At 38.5% G+C, this 14241-nt stretch overlaps 1 protein-coding gene across 1 annotated transcript in view; it reads right to left on the bottom strand.

The window, feature by feature from the left end:
* The window catches only part of LOC134153933 (interleukin-31 receptor subunit alpha-like), a 30501-nt gene extending 17433 nt beyond the window's left edge, over positions 1-13068 (bottom strand). The window contains exons 1-6 of the mRNA XM_062600502.1: positions 13023-13068; positions 12778-12828; positions 8810-8921; positions 4494-4660; positions 2624-2763; positions 58-199 (exon numbers count right to left, since the gene is read on the bottom strand). Coding sequence (XP_062456486.1) covers positions 58-199; positions 2624-2763; positions 4494-4660; positions 8810-8921; positions 12778-12828; positions 13023-13068 — 658 coding nt within the window. The remainder of the gene's footprint in view (positions 1-57; positions 200-2623; positions 2764-4493; positions 4661-8809; positions 8922-12777; positions 12829-13022) is intronic.
* Positions 13069-14241: the final 1173 nt, after the last annotated feature.

Here is a 14241-nt window from a genome sequence, read left to right as displayed (position 1 = left end):
GAAAAGGCTTTTATAATCATGCTTACTCCCAGAACAACAAAACTGTATTTCACTTACTGTGAGGGACCAAAATCTCTCTACTCCAAACACAAACACAGTGATGATCATTCTTGGCTATGCATCTGAGCTGAACAATGTATGAAGACATAACATTTAAGTTTGAAATAGTGATGTTGACAGCATTGCTTTCTGCGGTCACCTGAAAACAAATGATGTTTAATATGTGCGGCAGCAATAAAACATAATCTTATATTAACTGCTTTCTGAGTCAGGACCAGTCTTACGACTACAGTTGAAAGTTGGGGTCCCTATTATCAAAGAGGAATTACTGCACACCACACTTTGTTCAATTCTCTTTTCATTTTTTGAAGGCAGGTTCTCCAATTGTTTTTCCTGAATACATCCTATTTAACATGTAAGCAGTAGCTTAGAACTAAGCATTGCTTTTAAAAACAGCTAGACATTAAATATGTTGAAATATAATCACTTAGTTAACTGAGGTCCTTGCTAGCATTCTGTAGAACAAACTGTCAAGGTTGAATGAAATACTGCAAGCACGCACGTGCCCACACACACACTTTCCCTCAAACGTTAGGGTGTCCAAATGGATCCGTAAAGCTGATTACGAGGGGCATGGCTTGGCAGAATATGCGACTACCTATGCCTTAGCACCTCAGAACTACTGTGCATTTGCAGCTGATGACAGCCTCAGAACTTCAGCGACTGTATAGGGAATGTAGATTGTCTTTGTACAAAGAGGTTTGGCTCAGGGACCTGTGTCTAAGGTCCCTGGGCTGAAAATTGTAGGAAGCAGAGAAAATATCAAAGAAAAATATTGCTATATGCTTGCACTGTTTTATACTCTTCCCTAGCCGTTCATTTTTGGCCACTATCAGAACATAACATTCTGCATTACCTTTGCTCTGATGCATTCTGTCTTTTCTTATGTTATTGCCGGAAATGTTATCGCAAATTGAAATATTTGTTTTAATATTTTTCTGCCCAGAAGTTTTGTTTGCTAAATATATATTTCTTAAAACAATAACAAAACCAAAAAACCAAACCACTATCGTGTGGTCAGCTCTTCTCTTTGGCCTTCTGCAATGCTTTGTTTTTTATAAAGGTGTAATTATTTTCATATATTTTTGTTAATAAATGTAGCATGGTTACAAAAAAAACCACAAAACAAAACGAAACACGCACTATTACAGAAAGACTCTAAATCTCTGACTGTCTTGTAAAAAAGAACAAGCGTGAAGTGAGTTGGATTTAGGATCCCAAATGTTCCACAGTACATTAATCTTGTTCTTGGTGAATGCTTACTATTGCTCAGCTAGTTTTACATCTCCTCTGTGCCTGTGTGTCTGCACTTACCCTTTCTTCCAAACCTATGTGTAAATGCAGCCTATATATATGTGATTCTGAAGAGTTCAGCACAAGTTCACAGGATCAGCTGGGATATGGGGGATCGTGAATATTCATGATGTGCAGTCCTAGAGTATTGCTCATTTACATCATTCAGTGTGGCTGTCCCTTCTAGTCCTTCATGTTAGTCACTTGAGTCCCATATCTCCCCTGTCTCCAGAACCTGTAGTGCACCCTCGCGTACTGTTCCGAGCTCTCTGTTCCTCTATGTGGAGCACATCCGACAGTCTGATAGGCTGGCAGTGCATAGCTATCTGCTGTACTGCCAGGAGGAGAATGTGTGAGTATCTGGCTACCCTAAAACTATCCAGAATTTGTGTCCTCTTCCAAGGATTGCACATTCTTTGTACTGAGATGAAAACTTTCTTATGTGGAGCTCTTAATAATCCTAAGCAATAATCCTTCTTAGGAGGCTAAACGAAGTGGCAGCCAGCTACAAGAGAAATGAAAGAAGATCACAGGTCTTCTGATACAAGAGGGAAAAACTAGAAGAAGCAGAGAGACTCCTGAAGGAGTAGAGATGCTTAAGAAGTGGAAACAGATTAGACTGTTTCCTCTCTGGGGTTCTGTCCTGGCTGATGCACTCATATTCCTCATCCAACTACAGCTAACACAGAGCTCGAATAATATTTTTGCTATTGTACATCCTGTTGTGTATCTGGAACTGATCTTGTATCAACAGCAGATTATGTGCCTTCTTGACAAAGAAGAAAACTGGTGTAAAACAAAAACACCTAAGGTACGAATTGTTACCTTAAAATCACAGCAACCTGTTCTCTAATCTGTTCGAAAATTTAATGATACCACAAGAAGAATAATACTTAATGAAGTGTTATCAAGACTTGGGCTTATATAGCAGTTCTGATACCATTTGTGGATCTTCAACTTTTGCAGTGTTGATGTTTACAGTGTCTCACTGACTGGTTAATGAACCAGTTGACACAGCATTCTTGTTTTTCTCCTGTATAAAACTATTCATCTTTCTCTCTCAGTTTAGAATTTATCAGAACAAAACTAACAGGAGGCTTTTGTGTGATTTGGCTGCAAACTGTGCATCTTCTGTGCTACCTTGGTATTTTCATGTTATGTGGACTCTTCAGTAGCATCCTGTTTATGTTCTGCCATATGTGCTATCTATTACTGATCTTGTAGTAAGTCACTTCACATTCTCAAGCAGCTGTCATCTGGAAATGCTTACCAATGTCCACTGAGTGGATTCTCTGAGTGCCTCTCTGTATCTCAGCTCATATTTTGTAGGAGTTGCAGGCAGGTCCCATTTTATTATCACTTCGTTTGTGATCTGCTGAGCATTTACGCTAGATGGTGTCAAGCACTTCCCTAAAATGGGGAACATGCAGATATTATCGATACAAATGTAGCAGGAAAGCTTTAGTAATAATGTCTGTCAAGTGTGTTTCACTGAAAAGGAATTAGAAGACTTGGCTCAGAATACTGAACGTTGAGAGACTTTTAAAAGACTAGAAATAAATAATTACTAAATGTTTTTGATATCAGCAGAACAGGGTTGTTCCTCTTGCCTTTCTTTTGTGGATACTTCAACTGATTTCAGGGAGACCTTCTTTTGTAAACAGATGCTATTCTGAGTAAGCCTGAAAGGCAAAATCAGAATGTCAAGAATATCTATCTAGAGTCATGAATTTTAGAAAAATTTCTAGAATTTTTTAATGGGTTCCAGCTTCAGCAACTATGTTTAGCTGTATAATTTTATGTTCAAATACATTTTGTTTTCTCCTCTAATACATGCAAGATGGCCAAAAGGCCATAGTGATAATTTGGGTCTTACTGGTAGCGCCCTCAAGCAGTGAGAAATATAATTTTTTTCCCTCAGACTATAATTACTCTGAGAAGGCCAGGTTTTGGGAAGCTCTTGAATGTTATTACAGTGCTCGGTTACTATAAGGAATCTTTTTAATAAATATCTAAAATGAATAGTTCATTGTTTTGGGGTTTTTTTTAATCTCCTCTGCAGCACTATGTAATGAGTGAATGACCTTATAAAATGGTCAAAATCTGAAAGCTTTCTCAAGATGCTTATGTTCTATTACTAGTATTCCTTAAATGCAGACTACTGAGTCAACCTGTTCTTTGTAAACCAATAAAGAAGTCCAAAAAACCATCAAAGAGAACACAGGAAGCTGGTTAGGTATTGTACACATATATTTCTATATATTTATCTGGCTATGACTTCTTTAGAGTCTAGCAAGTGACTTAAAGCAAAATTCTTCTTCCATAAAAGTTGATAGACTTTTGCTATTGATGTTAGTGAAGATTTTATCCAAGGTAGCCAAACTGCAGCTTAGCTCTGTGAATTAGTAATAATTAACTCATACTGGGAGTTAAAATTTGGAAATAATTTGATTCTATGACCCTCCACTGTAAATCCAGATTTCTTTTCCTATTAGAAAACATATGCATAACATTCTCTGGTTTAATTTATGGAAATTGAGGTCTTGTGAGATGCAGAGGGAGAAAGCAATCCTATGACCTTTGTGAGGAACCTGAGCTGGCCAGACCTTTGAACTGCCTTTGCCTACACGTTTTATAGGAATGAATCTTCCCAGACACAAAAGAATTATGAAGCAAAATGAAACACAGAAGGATCCAACTCACTTTTACTGAGTATATATTAGAATATTTATCTTTTTAAGCTGAGGAGAAAAGGGTATTAGAAAAAACAGACATGAAAAAATGTTCAGAAACAGCTAGCTAGCTGCTTACTGTATGCTTGCAGGCAGGTCCTCGCTTCAGTGCTTTGTGTTAACATTATGTCTTTCTGAGTTGCAGCAACACAATCACCAACAAACTCTGCCCAGCCCTCTCTAGCTACTAGGAGCCCGTTTCCACAGCCAGTGAGAACTAGCTAGCAGCACCATCCTCTACGCAGCAGCTGCTGGCCCTGCACCAGCTATAGGCTCCCACCCCCTTGCTGGGACTCCCTTCTCTGGCCAGGCCTGTGATTGGCAGAAGCTTCTATGAAATAATCTTTAATAAATCCTATCACTGCTTCAGGTAGGGTTGCAGTAACACGAGTTGTGAAGATGCTGTACCTGCTTTGCTTGGTGTCACTGAGATGTTCTTCCCTTTCAAACAGCGCTCATGGGCATAGTTCACAGCTATCCAGATAGATGCAGAGCGTTTCATGTAAAGATCCTTCCGTTCTATTGTGATGTAAGGCGTTGATGTGTTTCTTTGCAAAAGTTTTGTGATCCTTTCCCTTCAGAAAAAGGGAATCAGAATGGAGAAAAAAAAAAAAACGTTTTGATTGGATTATGATATACTATTTTTTTCAGAAAACATCATTACAATAATTGATAGGTTTCCAGATAGCTATGTACTACGTGCAACATTTTGAAATCTTGAAGGCCAGCTCTGAGCAGCTTGAAACAGTGAGTACAATTCTAGTAACCTAGTATTTCTGGTTGATTTATGCTTGCAAAAACCTCTTGTGTGATAGAGAACTACTAAATTATTTAAACTTACAAGGTACAGGGAGATACAAAGCAAAATATATATAGCCTTCTTTGATGCTTAAAATGCAACATTTGGAAGGCATGAAATCAGGTTAGGAATTAATTCATAAAGTCTACCGCTATTTGCCACCTACCACAGGGGCACCTACATTCATTTTGAACAGCAAAATTTCCCAGTTGCCTAAATATAAGTTAGCACAAAGATATGAAAAGCCTCTGGTCTTATGAGGTAGGTGCCTCTCTGATTTAACTCTGATGCTTTGCTGGCAAAGGTGTTGAAATGCCACTTAAATTCCTCATCCCTGTAGACTTCCCCTTTTATGTAACCTACGTAGTACAGAAAGTCCGGGAGGTGTCCTTGTTTTCATTCACAAACAGTAGCTTGTGGTGCCTGTGGAGGCTGGTTGCTGTGTGTTCCCAGTTACAGCATTAACTTAGGAAGGGAACTCTTGGTTCTTCTCTGCCTGAAGGTTTTAAAAGTTAGGCCTCCTGGACATATATTCTGTTCTCCAGTTTTTACATTCGTAGCTTGTACTCCTGTAGGTATGGCAATACCTACATTGAAGATGCCTAAGCAGGTACTCTTCTTACCATCCTGAGTTACTCGCCTTCAGGAGCACTTCTCCACACATGAAAATGAAAAATCAAAGTATCTTTTGATTTTTGTCTGATCTAACAGGATTTTGAAGAATATCAAGAATATCAATAATACAAATATATGACAATTATACTCTTCCAGAGTTATCTTAAACTGCTTTGTCAGTGCCTCATTGTGCGAGTTTAACTGTACTCCACATTAGCATACAATATCTGCAGTTCTTCAAATACTTCTTTTCCTCCTCAGCAGCTTTGTGAAATGGCTGAAGCTGAGCTGGCGAGGAGCACAGGGCAGGCCTCCCAAGTACTGAATATATTTGTAAGATTGCAGCAGAGTACCTTCAACTGATGGTTGATACAGTCAAGCTTTTATGTATTAATGATTTTCATAATTGCCATGTGCTTCACCGCAGGCAATGGAAAGATCTTTTGTGCTACCTTGATTCTCAGCCAAACGAATGGCTGGCCAGATCAAGATGGCCACTGAATTTGTTTGAATTTATGATAAAGACTGTCAAGAGCTATTTGGCACTTTGATCTGCTTGGCTAAAACCTTTTACTGCAGATAGGAGTTCACAGAATCAGAGTCACTGAGGCTGGAAGGGATCTCTCGAGATCATCTAGTCCAACCCTTCTGCTCAAAGCAGGGTCAGCTAGAATAGTTAAGAGTGAGGAGATGGATGGTGTAGGAACCAATCCTACATGCATATGCCCTGTCCCCTGATTCCCTTGTACGGAGGCAACCTACCAGTTCCTGGGCTAGCTGAAACCAGCTGAGCTTTTGGCCTTTTCCTGTCATCAGTAGTGAAAGCTGAAGTTCTACAAAATGTTCTACATGTATCTAGTAACGCAGAAATGTGGTCTTAGAAAGTTCACTATTGGAGGGACTCTATTGGGACTAGGATGTGAGTGCAAAGAGTGTGTAAATACAGAGGATAATACATTAACACTTAACAGAAAAAAGTTTAGTTTTACTTCAGTGTCTCCTCACCACTCAGCCATGTTTCCTTAATGAAGAGCCCGTGAAGAGCAGGCTGTTCTCATTCCGTCTAGTCTCTTCCCTTTCTCTCTCTCATTTACCCTCTGCTTCACAGAGGGCAGATTTTTCAAGGCTGAAGCCGTGCCAGTTCAGTGTTCTTAGACAGAAACGGAGTGCATTCTTACTGCTAGGCATAGCAATTGCCTACCCACCTGTTTCAAGTATTAAATGTGCTAATCATGATACAATATTTGACAACTTGAGAAAGAAAAACACTTGAAGGTTCCCTCTAATTTCTGCTTCAGCCTGTCTGTGAAACTCATTAGTACTGCCAGCATGGTTTTGAATGCTTGGTTAGAACATCTCTGTAGGAGTGTTCTTCTTTAATCCTTTTCTTCCTGACAGCTAAATCATAAGGAACAGGGATAAGGAACAATTTCAATTTCAAACTAAGGTTCCTTGCAGGAAGTGGTTATGTCCTCTTCTAGGCTTTTTGAAGGGGCTTTTCACTTGCTTTATTGATTCTCTTTTAACCCAATAAAAAGGGAGAAAAGTTTTTCTTTAAGAGCATTGAACTGAAGTTTAGGAGACTGTGATGCAAGCCTTGTCTCTGCTTTGGGAAAAACAATATCTCTGTGATGCAGTTGCCTCCCTCTTCACCCAGCTTTTGTTTCACTCTTTTTCTGCCTTCTCTGCAGTTCGTAACATCAACTTTGCAGCTTAGGAGTAGCGCAAACTGAGTTTGGCTGGGTACTGCAGGAGCAACAGATGCTTTAGCTGATAGCATCTCGACAGAAGCAGAGCTATTTCGCAGGTGCTTATACATTCCAAGAAGTCAGGGCTCTGAAGTCCTGAAGGAGACTTCAGACTGAAGGAAGGAAAGCAAATGCAGTGAGGTACTACTGCAACTGGGCACCTGCTGCTGCCTCCAGTGGGAGAATCCAGAAGCTGGTGGGATGTAAGCACAGCTCTGAGGTGGCTGCTCTGCTACTCTGCAGTGTGCAGAAGATTACCCTGGGGAATTTCCCAGTGTAGTGACATTTCATCTGCATTAGGAGGTGCACCTAACCACGGCTCTCTAATGCAAAGAGCAATGTGTTATGTGGCAAAATAATCAGTAATGAACATCATAATTTGCCAATGATATACCCCATGAGATGGTCCCAAGACAAAGATTTTTCCCTTATGATCTCAGTTCTCTCTTTCTCAACACATTCTTTAATGTCACTGGAGATCCTAAATATGTAGATATAAAATGAGGAAAATCCCTTTTGTAATGCAGGTAGTGAGACAGTAACCTGCTTCATCATTTTGACTAACCAGTGGACAGATGTTGATTTAATCTACCAATCTCTATTTTACTTGAGTTCTTTGTTTTAACTTCCTCAGTTAATGAAGCAACTGAAGATATCTGTATTTTAAGGTTATTGCTTTAAGGTTAACTCAAACAAGTTCATTCCCTCCATTAAACTATTCAGTAATTTGGATGTACAATAAAATACTTCAAAATTTATTTTTCCCACATACCATATTCAGCCTGCAGTAGAGTGTAGCATATTCAATGAGAGTCAATAGAACTAGAGAAAAATATTTGATTAAAGTGATATTTGGAAATAATATTACAAACAAATGTGCTAGAGGAGTGGCAAGATGTATGATGCTCTAGCAAATTATCAAAAGAAATCGTTTTTTCTCAGATAAATATGATTTGCTGAGGGGGTTTTTGCAAGGTATTTTGCATGATCTCTAGTGGATAGTGAAGAAAGCTGCAAATTTACTGACCTCGTTTCCTTCTTCCACAAAATAGCTATTAATTCATTTACACAGTTGCTCTGTTATCTTTTCTTTAAGACTGGGAGGGATGATGAGTGTTTTCAGCTGGTCAGAGCTTCATGAATCCACGCGAGAGGTGGGTACTCCCAGTTGCTACACTTGAAGTCTTCCTGTTTTGGTCCTGAGGAGCTTTGCCAGTTGTCCCTCATGAAACTAGTAAGTGGTAAGCCTACCTCAGATCAGACAAAGTGACTTAACTCTATGCACATATTTCACAGTTTTCTATAAATCTGTTCCCTTCCCTTTTGTTTCTGCATTGTTTACTAACGTAAGTTTTGTTTTGACGCTCTGTGTGCTTTTCAGTCTTTCACCCTCTCAGTCTGGAAAGTGGCATTGATACAACTGTGAGGTCTGAGGAAAGATTTCGACTATGGTGTAACATCCTACAATATGATGAATATACCAGGACAGTAGTCAGGCAGGTTGGAATTATGCCAAACTGCTGTGACAACTTTTCATTTTCTAAAGTGATGTTTAGACTTACCATTTTAAGATTACAGTATAAGTAACAGTATTTGGAGCACTGGGTACTGGCAACCAGGTACATGTCAGATCTTCACTTGCTTCTCTGTAGCATATCAATTCATTGTCCCAATCTGCAAGATGAAAACATGTAGACTGGAAAAGACTCATCATAGGCAACTATTTGTCATTAACAGGGGCAAGCTGACTGCTACAATGAAAATACAAACAAATATAAAACAGCCATATCTTCTTGTGCAAGCAAATAAATACTAGCTATATTGTATGTATGACTAGTTATGTCAGGTTTACTCTGGATTTACATTCTTAGAATGCTTAGAACAAGGGACAGAGACATTTAGAGAGATTAAAGATTGTTACCAGTCCTAATGTTTCCACGTAAAACCTAGTTTTCCTAGGTGTATATAAAAAGGACATTTTTTCCTGTGTTTTATGGTTCCGTTACTCGCTATTAGGTGAAGTGTGTGCCATTGTGTTTCTTACAGTTCTGGTGTCATTACACCTTTGAATTGTTTCTCTCTTGTAATAGTAACACCTTGCTTGCTGCTTATTTCTGCACTAATTTAAATTTTAAATTGTTTTTTTTTCAACTCTGAGTGGATTATTTTGTGTATACAAACACATTGCTGTGTTCTTTGGGTGCAAAATTTGCAGGGACTAATACGAGGAAGCATTTCTAGCTTTTAAAATTCTGCTTGGGTAATTTTGAGGAAAACTATTGCAAGGTAATCTGCCTAAAGCAGATGATAAAATTACAGTGCACCTCTCTCAGCAGGCTTGCGATGTTTATCTCCCGGCTCTGCTCTCCTCTAGTTTCACACCTTCACCACCTGACAGACTGTGCCTGTCCTACCTTCACTGTTCCTGCATAGTCCAGTGGGAGCTGTGTGGCATGGCTCCAGCGTTTGCTGTTAAGTACAAATTTCTAGATATTTTTCAAGTACAAGGCCAGAACTGAGGAGATCGTAGACCTCATGCACATTGTGAAACCTCTTAGAAATTAATTCTAAGCAAGTAACTGGAGAAAAAAAAAGTCATAGAGACTGCATTTTAATGATATCATGGGCCAATGTGATGTTTCCAAGATTTCCAACCTGCAAGAATTATTGGGGAGTTTTCTTGCAAAGCATTATATCACTGTAGCATTAGAGTAAACAGCAGCATTAGAGCTGTTGAGTAGACTGCAGAATTACTCCAAAAACTATCAGTCATCTCTATCTGGAGTTCAGAATAATAAGACTATTGCTAAAGAACATGCTGTTTATACCACCAGCTTTATACCAACCACATTATGAAGCAACAGAAGAATAAATTTAGATACAAAATGACTCTTGCTTACCTTTTTCTAAGAAAAAAAATATGCTTTTTCCAATTAAACATATATATTTTCCAGTGGAAGGGAAATTAAATGCTGACACTCCTAAAGGAATTAATCTTTTTGTCTATAGTGGTTAAGCTTATTTCAGTTTTTCAGAAACTTTTCATCAGAAACTTTAGTCAAAAAAAGACTACTTTCTTTTTTGCTTTCTGTCTTACTGCCTGAACTATTAATTCAGAATTATCAGCCATTATGTCTTGAAGTACCACCCACACTTTTTAAAAAAAGATGCAGAAATAAAATGTAGGGTAGTTTTTTTTTCTCTGTAGAGCTGCAGATAAGGATTTTGACATGTACACAATACTTAAGGTGACAAAAATGAGTTTTTTCCTGATGAGTATGGTCTTATATTCCTTATATCTAATAGGTTTAACAAGTTGCCAATAGGCTTATCAATCTTGAATAAGAAATATTTTTGCTATTTGGAAAGTATATACGAACATCGCTGGAGTTGGTGTCACAGTGTGACTATGGTTCAGAGATTCATCTAGGATATGAGAGCTAAAAGGTCGATTACCCACGTTTCCTGATTCAGAGCAGTTTCTTCTTATCACCTGAGTTAAGGAGGGTCTTTAGTATTCCCTTCATCATTCCTATGGCAGCAGGTTTTAATTTAAAATTAAAACCTGATTTGGACGACAAAGTATTTTAGATGAGCGTGGCTCAGTCAGTGGTGAGGTTAATAACTACTCAGACTTCAAGAACCACCCCCCCCCGCCCCCACCTGGTACCTCCTTTCTCCTACTGGAGAAATGTGTTTTTCTAATGAATTAATGCATCGGTTTAGGTGTGTGTAGCTTCCTTTTGTGAAGGTGGAGATCCGTTCTTCCTTGTTTCTATGGCAACATGAATAATTGTTGAATTCTTTTATTTCCTGGTCTGACCACCAAACCAAAATTTGGTCACCCACATCCTGGACACTCTCACATTCTCTTCTTCTTTTAATCTAAATCTAGCTTTTTGTCTCCTTGGTGTTTTTTTCTTTTTGGGAAACATCTTGAAATAAAACCTTTTTGGAAATGCTGAAACACTTCATATCAATATGTTCGTAGTATGCTGCTGCTGAAATTATTTCAGTAATAGTTCTGGAGAAACTGCTGAGGGAGGAAACAAATGAAAAAATTTTCACCTTTCTACTAGATTTCTACTAACTTCTTTCCCAAATCATTCCTATTAACTGAGGTCCCAGTAGTGCAGACCTGTCTCTATTTATGGAGGAGAGGGGGTTGTATGCTTTGAAGAAGCAGAAGCCTTGCGATCTTACCAAAACACTCATTATCCCTATGAGACAATGTTAGAACAGACAATGCCAAAATAATAGATTTTAGGGATAGAAATGCTGTATTAGCTCAGCCAGCACTCTCCTGCTGGTATACTATGCTGCATTCTCCAAGTCAGTTTTATATTACTCATATGATAAACTTACCATTTTATCCTGGATATAATGAATGTTCCTTATTTGTCTATAGTTGTGTGTATTTGTGTGTATATGCACATTCAGTTTTATTTTGTTCCTGTTGGTTTTACTGTTCTGCTTGCCCTTAAGGAAATTGTGTATTACTAGTTTTTTGAAGCCTTAGAACAATATGAGTCTTGTACCAAGACTGCTCTCTAAGAGCTATGCAAAGCAAAAACCCCTTTCTCTGTTTCAGAGACCTCACAATCATTCAGAAAAAGAAAAAAAAAAGGCCTTATTTTTACACTCTAGAGCTTTTTGTTTTCCTTCTCATTTATCTGGTGTTTTCAGCAACACTTTAGTAGATTTTAGTCTGATGAAGTAAATAGCAAGGAGTGGAAAATTATCCACGGCTAATTTCAGAAAAATGGCATCCACTGATGGTGCCCCATCCACTGCCATTGTGGATACAGAATCCATCTGCCCTGCTGGCTATTAGCGAGCAGGATTTTTCTGCCTATAGTAAATTCAGTATGAAGTACATCAGGTGACCAACTGCTGCTGTGCAATACTCTCTATCCAAATGTGTTAGACTTTTTGCCATTATATTAACGGTAATTTGTCAGTTGAATCTGAAACATTGACAGATATAAACATTACAGCTTTTAGTGTCTTTTGAAATCGTGGTAATTGGCCCAGAGACTGTAAAGTGCATAAGATGTGCTCCTGGCTTGTTCATAACCTCCACGCAGCCGTTAAGTGCTCTGTCATCCTACAGCCAAATCTGTCTATGCTATGAACGTCTTGGGCTCTTTTCCCCCCTCCAGAAATATGAAAATGTTTCTTTGCAAATAAAATCTTCATTCCTAACATTTACAGTCAATTAAAAGTGAAGCTTTAAAAGAGAAGAGTAAAAGTTGTTAGAGGCGGGTAGTGCTGTGAGTGTGTGGGGTGGCCCCTAGGTGGCCCATAGGGGCAAGAAATGTAGTTGTGCCTTCATCTCTGCTGAGTGTGCTGGGTCTTTGTAAACTGGCAGAAATTTCCTGCTTGGAGAGTCTAGATTTCAGCCAAAAAACTATATGCAAATACTTCAAATCAAAATTAACTATGAAATCATTTCAGCTGGCTGATTTCTTTCAGCAATGATAGTCATCTTTGCAATTACTTAGCTATTGTGTAAGAATTATTTACCTACCTTGAAGCTGCTTGCAAAATGGGAAGTCCCAGCTTGAGCAGTTGCAAGTATCTGAGGAATAGAAATGGATAAATTTAATAAGAAAGCTGCAAAAGTAGGAAGAAATGTTACAGATTGTTGCTTCTTCTAGTCAGAGAACGTAATTTAGTCATTGTTTTAGCCACACACGCTGCACGCCTTTGAGCAACGGTAAGCTTTTTTACTATTATAAACAGTAGTAAGTTATGCAGCAAATGAAAACTCACCTGTTTCAAATAAAAAGATAGCAACGAGCAGTGAGAAGTTCTTCATCTTCTCTGAAAAGAAGCATAATGATTAGCATCAACATTACACTCTTCAGTCTGTTTTTCACACTTCCTCTTCAAACTTCCTATTCATTCCACTACCTATATTATTACTGGCTGAATACAAATAACTTGCTTGTTAGTGACACACTCGGTTACACTGTGAGGGACACTCAGGCTCTCAGATGTTAGTTATATTTATGAAAACCTGAATTTAATCTTTCTGAAAAACAGAAACTTCCCCGTTGTGTTTGTAAGAAGTCATGATGAGAGTCTTAAAGGGGTCTAAGATAATCAGCAGTACAAACCTAATTAAGCTTATTAAGCTTAAGTACTTCAAGCTCTTTTGAAAATCCTAGTCTGAATGTCTACATGAATTACCGATACCAATAGAATGAAGAGTAACTCAAAATCATAATATGAATGCTTGGATGCAGTACAAATAATAGCAGGAAAAGACCTTGTATGTCTTCTTTTTCTGCCCTCCTCCCCCATCCAGAGAAATTTCACCACTGCTAAGACACTGTGCCTTCACATTGTTGGTAGCAATGTTGGAAGCCCTAATGTAGACAAAAAAACAACCACAGCTGCAATCAGATGTGACTTTGAACTCCACATCCATTAAGTCTGCGTAGAGAACATTTAAAATGACTCTGGGCATGGCAGCCACTGGGACTATCATAGCTGTTGCTGCTGAAGCAGTAATGGGAAATTTTCTGAAAAGTCTGAAGTGTAGGAAATTTCCCCTCTGTGCACAGCTAGCTGAAAGTGAACACTGGATTCAAACCTACCTGGTGATAGGCAAATTGTTAACTTATCTTGGGAACTATTGCATATTTCAGTTTGAGTACTGAACAGCAAAAAAAAAAAAAAAAAAAAAAAAAAAAAAAAACACTCTTTAAAATGAATCACTTTCTTAAAGAGAGAGTTACAGGCATGCCTCTGAGCAGCCTACAGTGGGAATGAGTGACTAATGCATCAGCTCTATGTTACCATTTTTCCTGAAGGGCAGAGTCATGAGATACAAGGGAACAGGGAATTCTGCTGACTGTTGCAGTGGGTTTCCTAGCAGTGAGATTGTAGGGCTGTGGGAGTAAGCTCCAAAACCCTGGAGGGTTGGAAGGGCACACTGTGTATGGGTCAAAATCCCTCTCATTTGAGTGATCCAAAAATCAGCCCT

Source organism: Rhea pennata, chromosome Z (genome assembly GCF_028389875.1).
Source record: "Rhea pennata isolate bPtePen1 chromosome Z, bPtePen1.pri, whole genome shotgun sequence".
In the NCBI taxonomy this organism is placed as follows: domain Eukaryota; kingdom Metazoa; phylum Chordata; class Aves; order Rheiformes; family Rheidae; genus Rhea; species Rhea pennata.
This window is presented reverse-complemented; position numbering and strand designations above follow the sequence as displayed.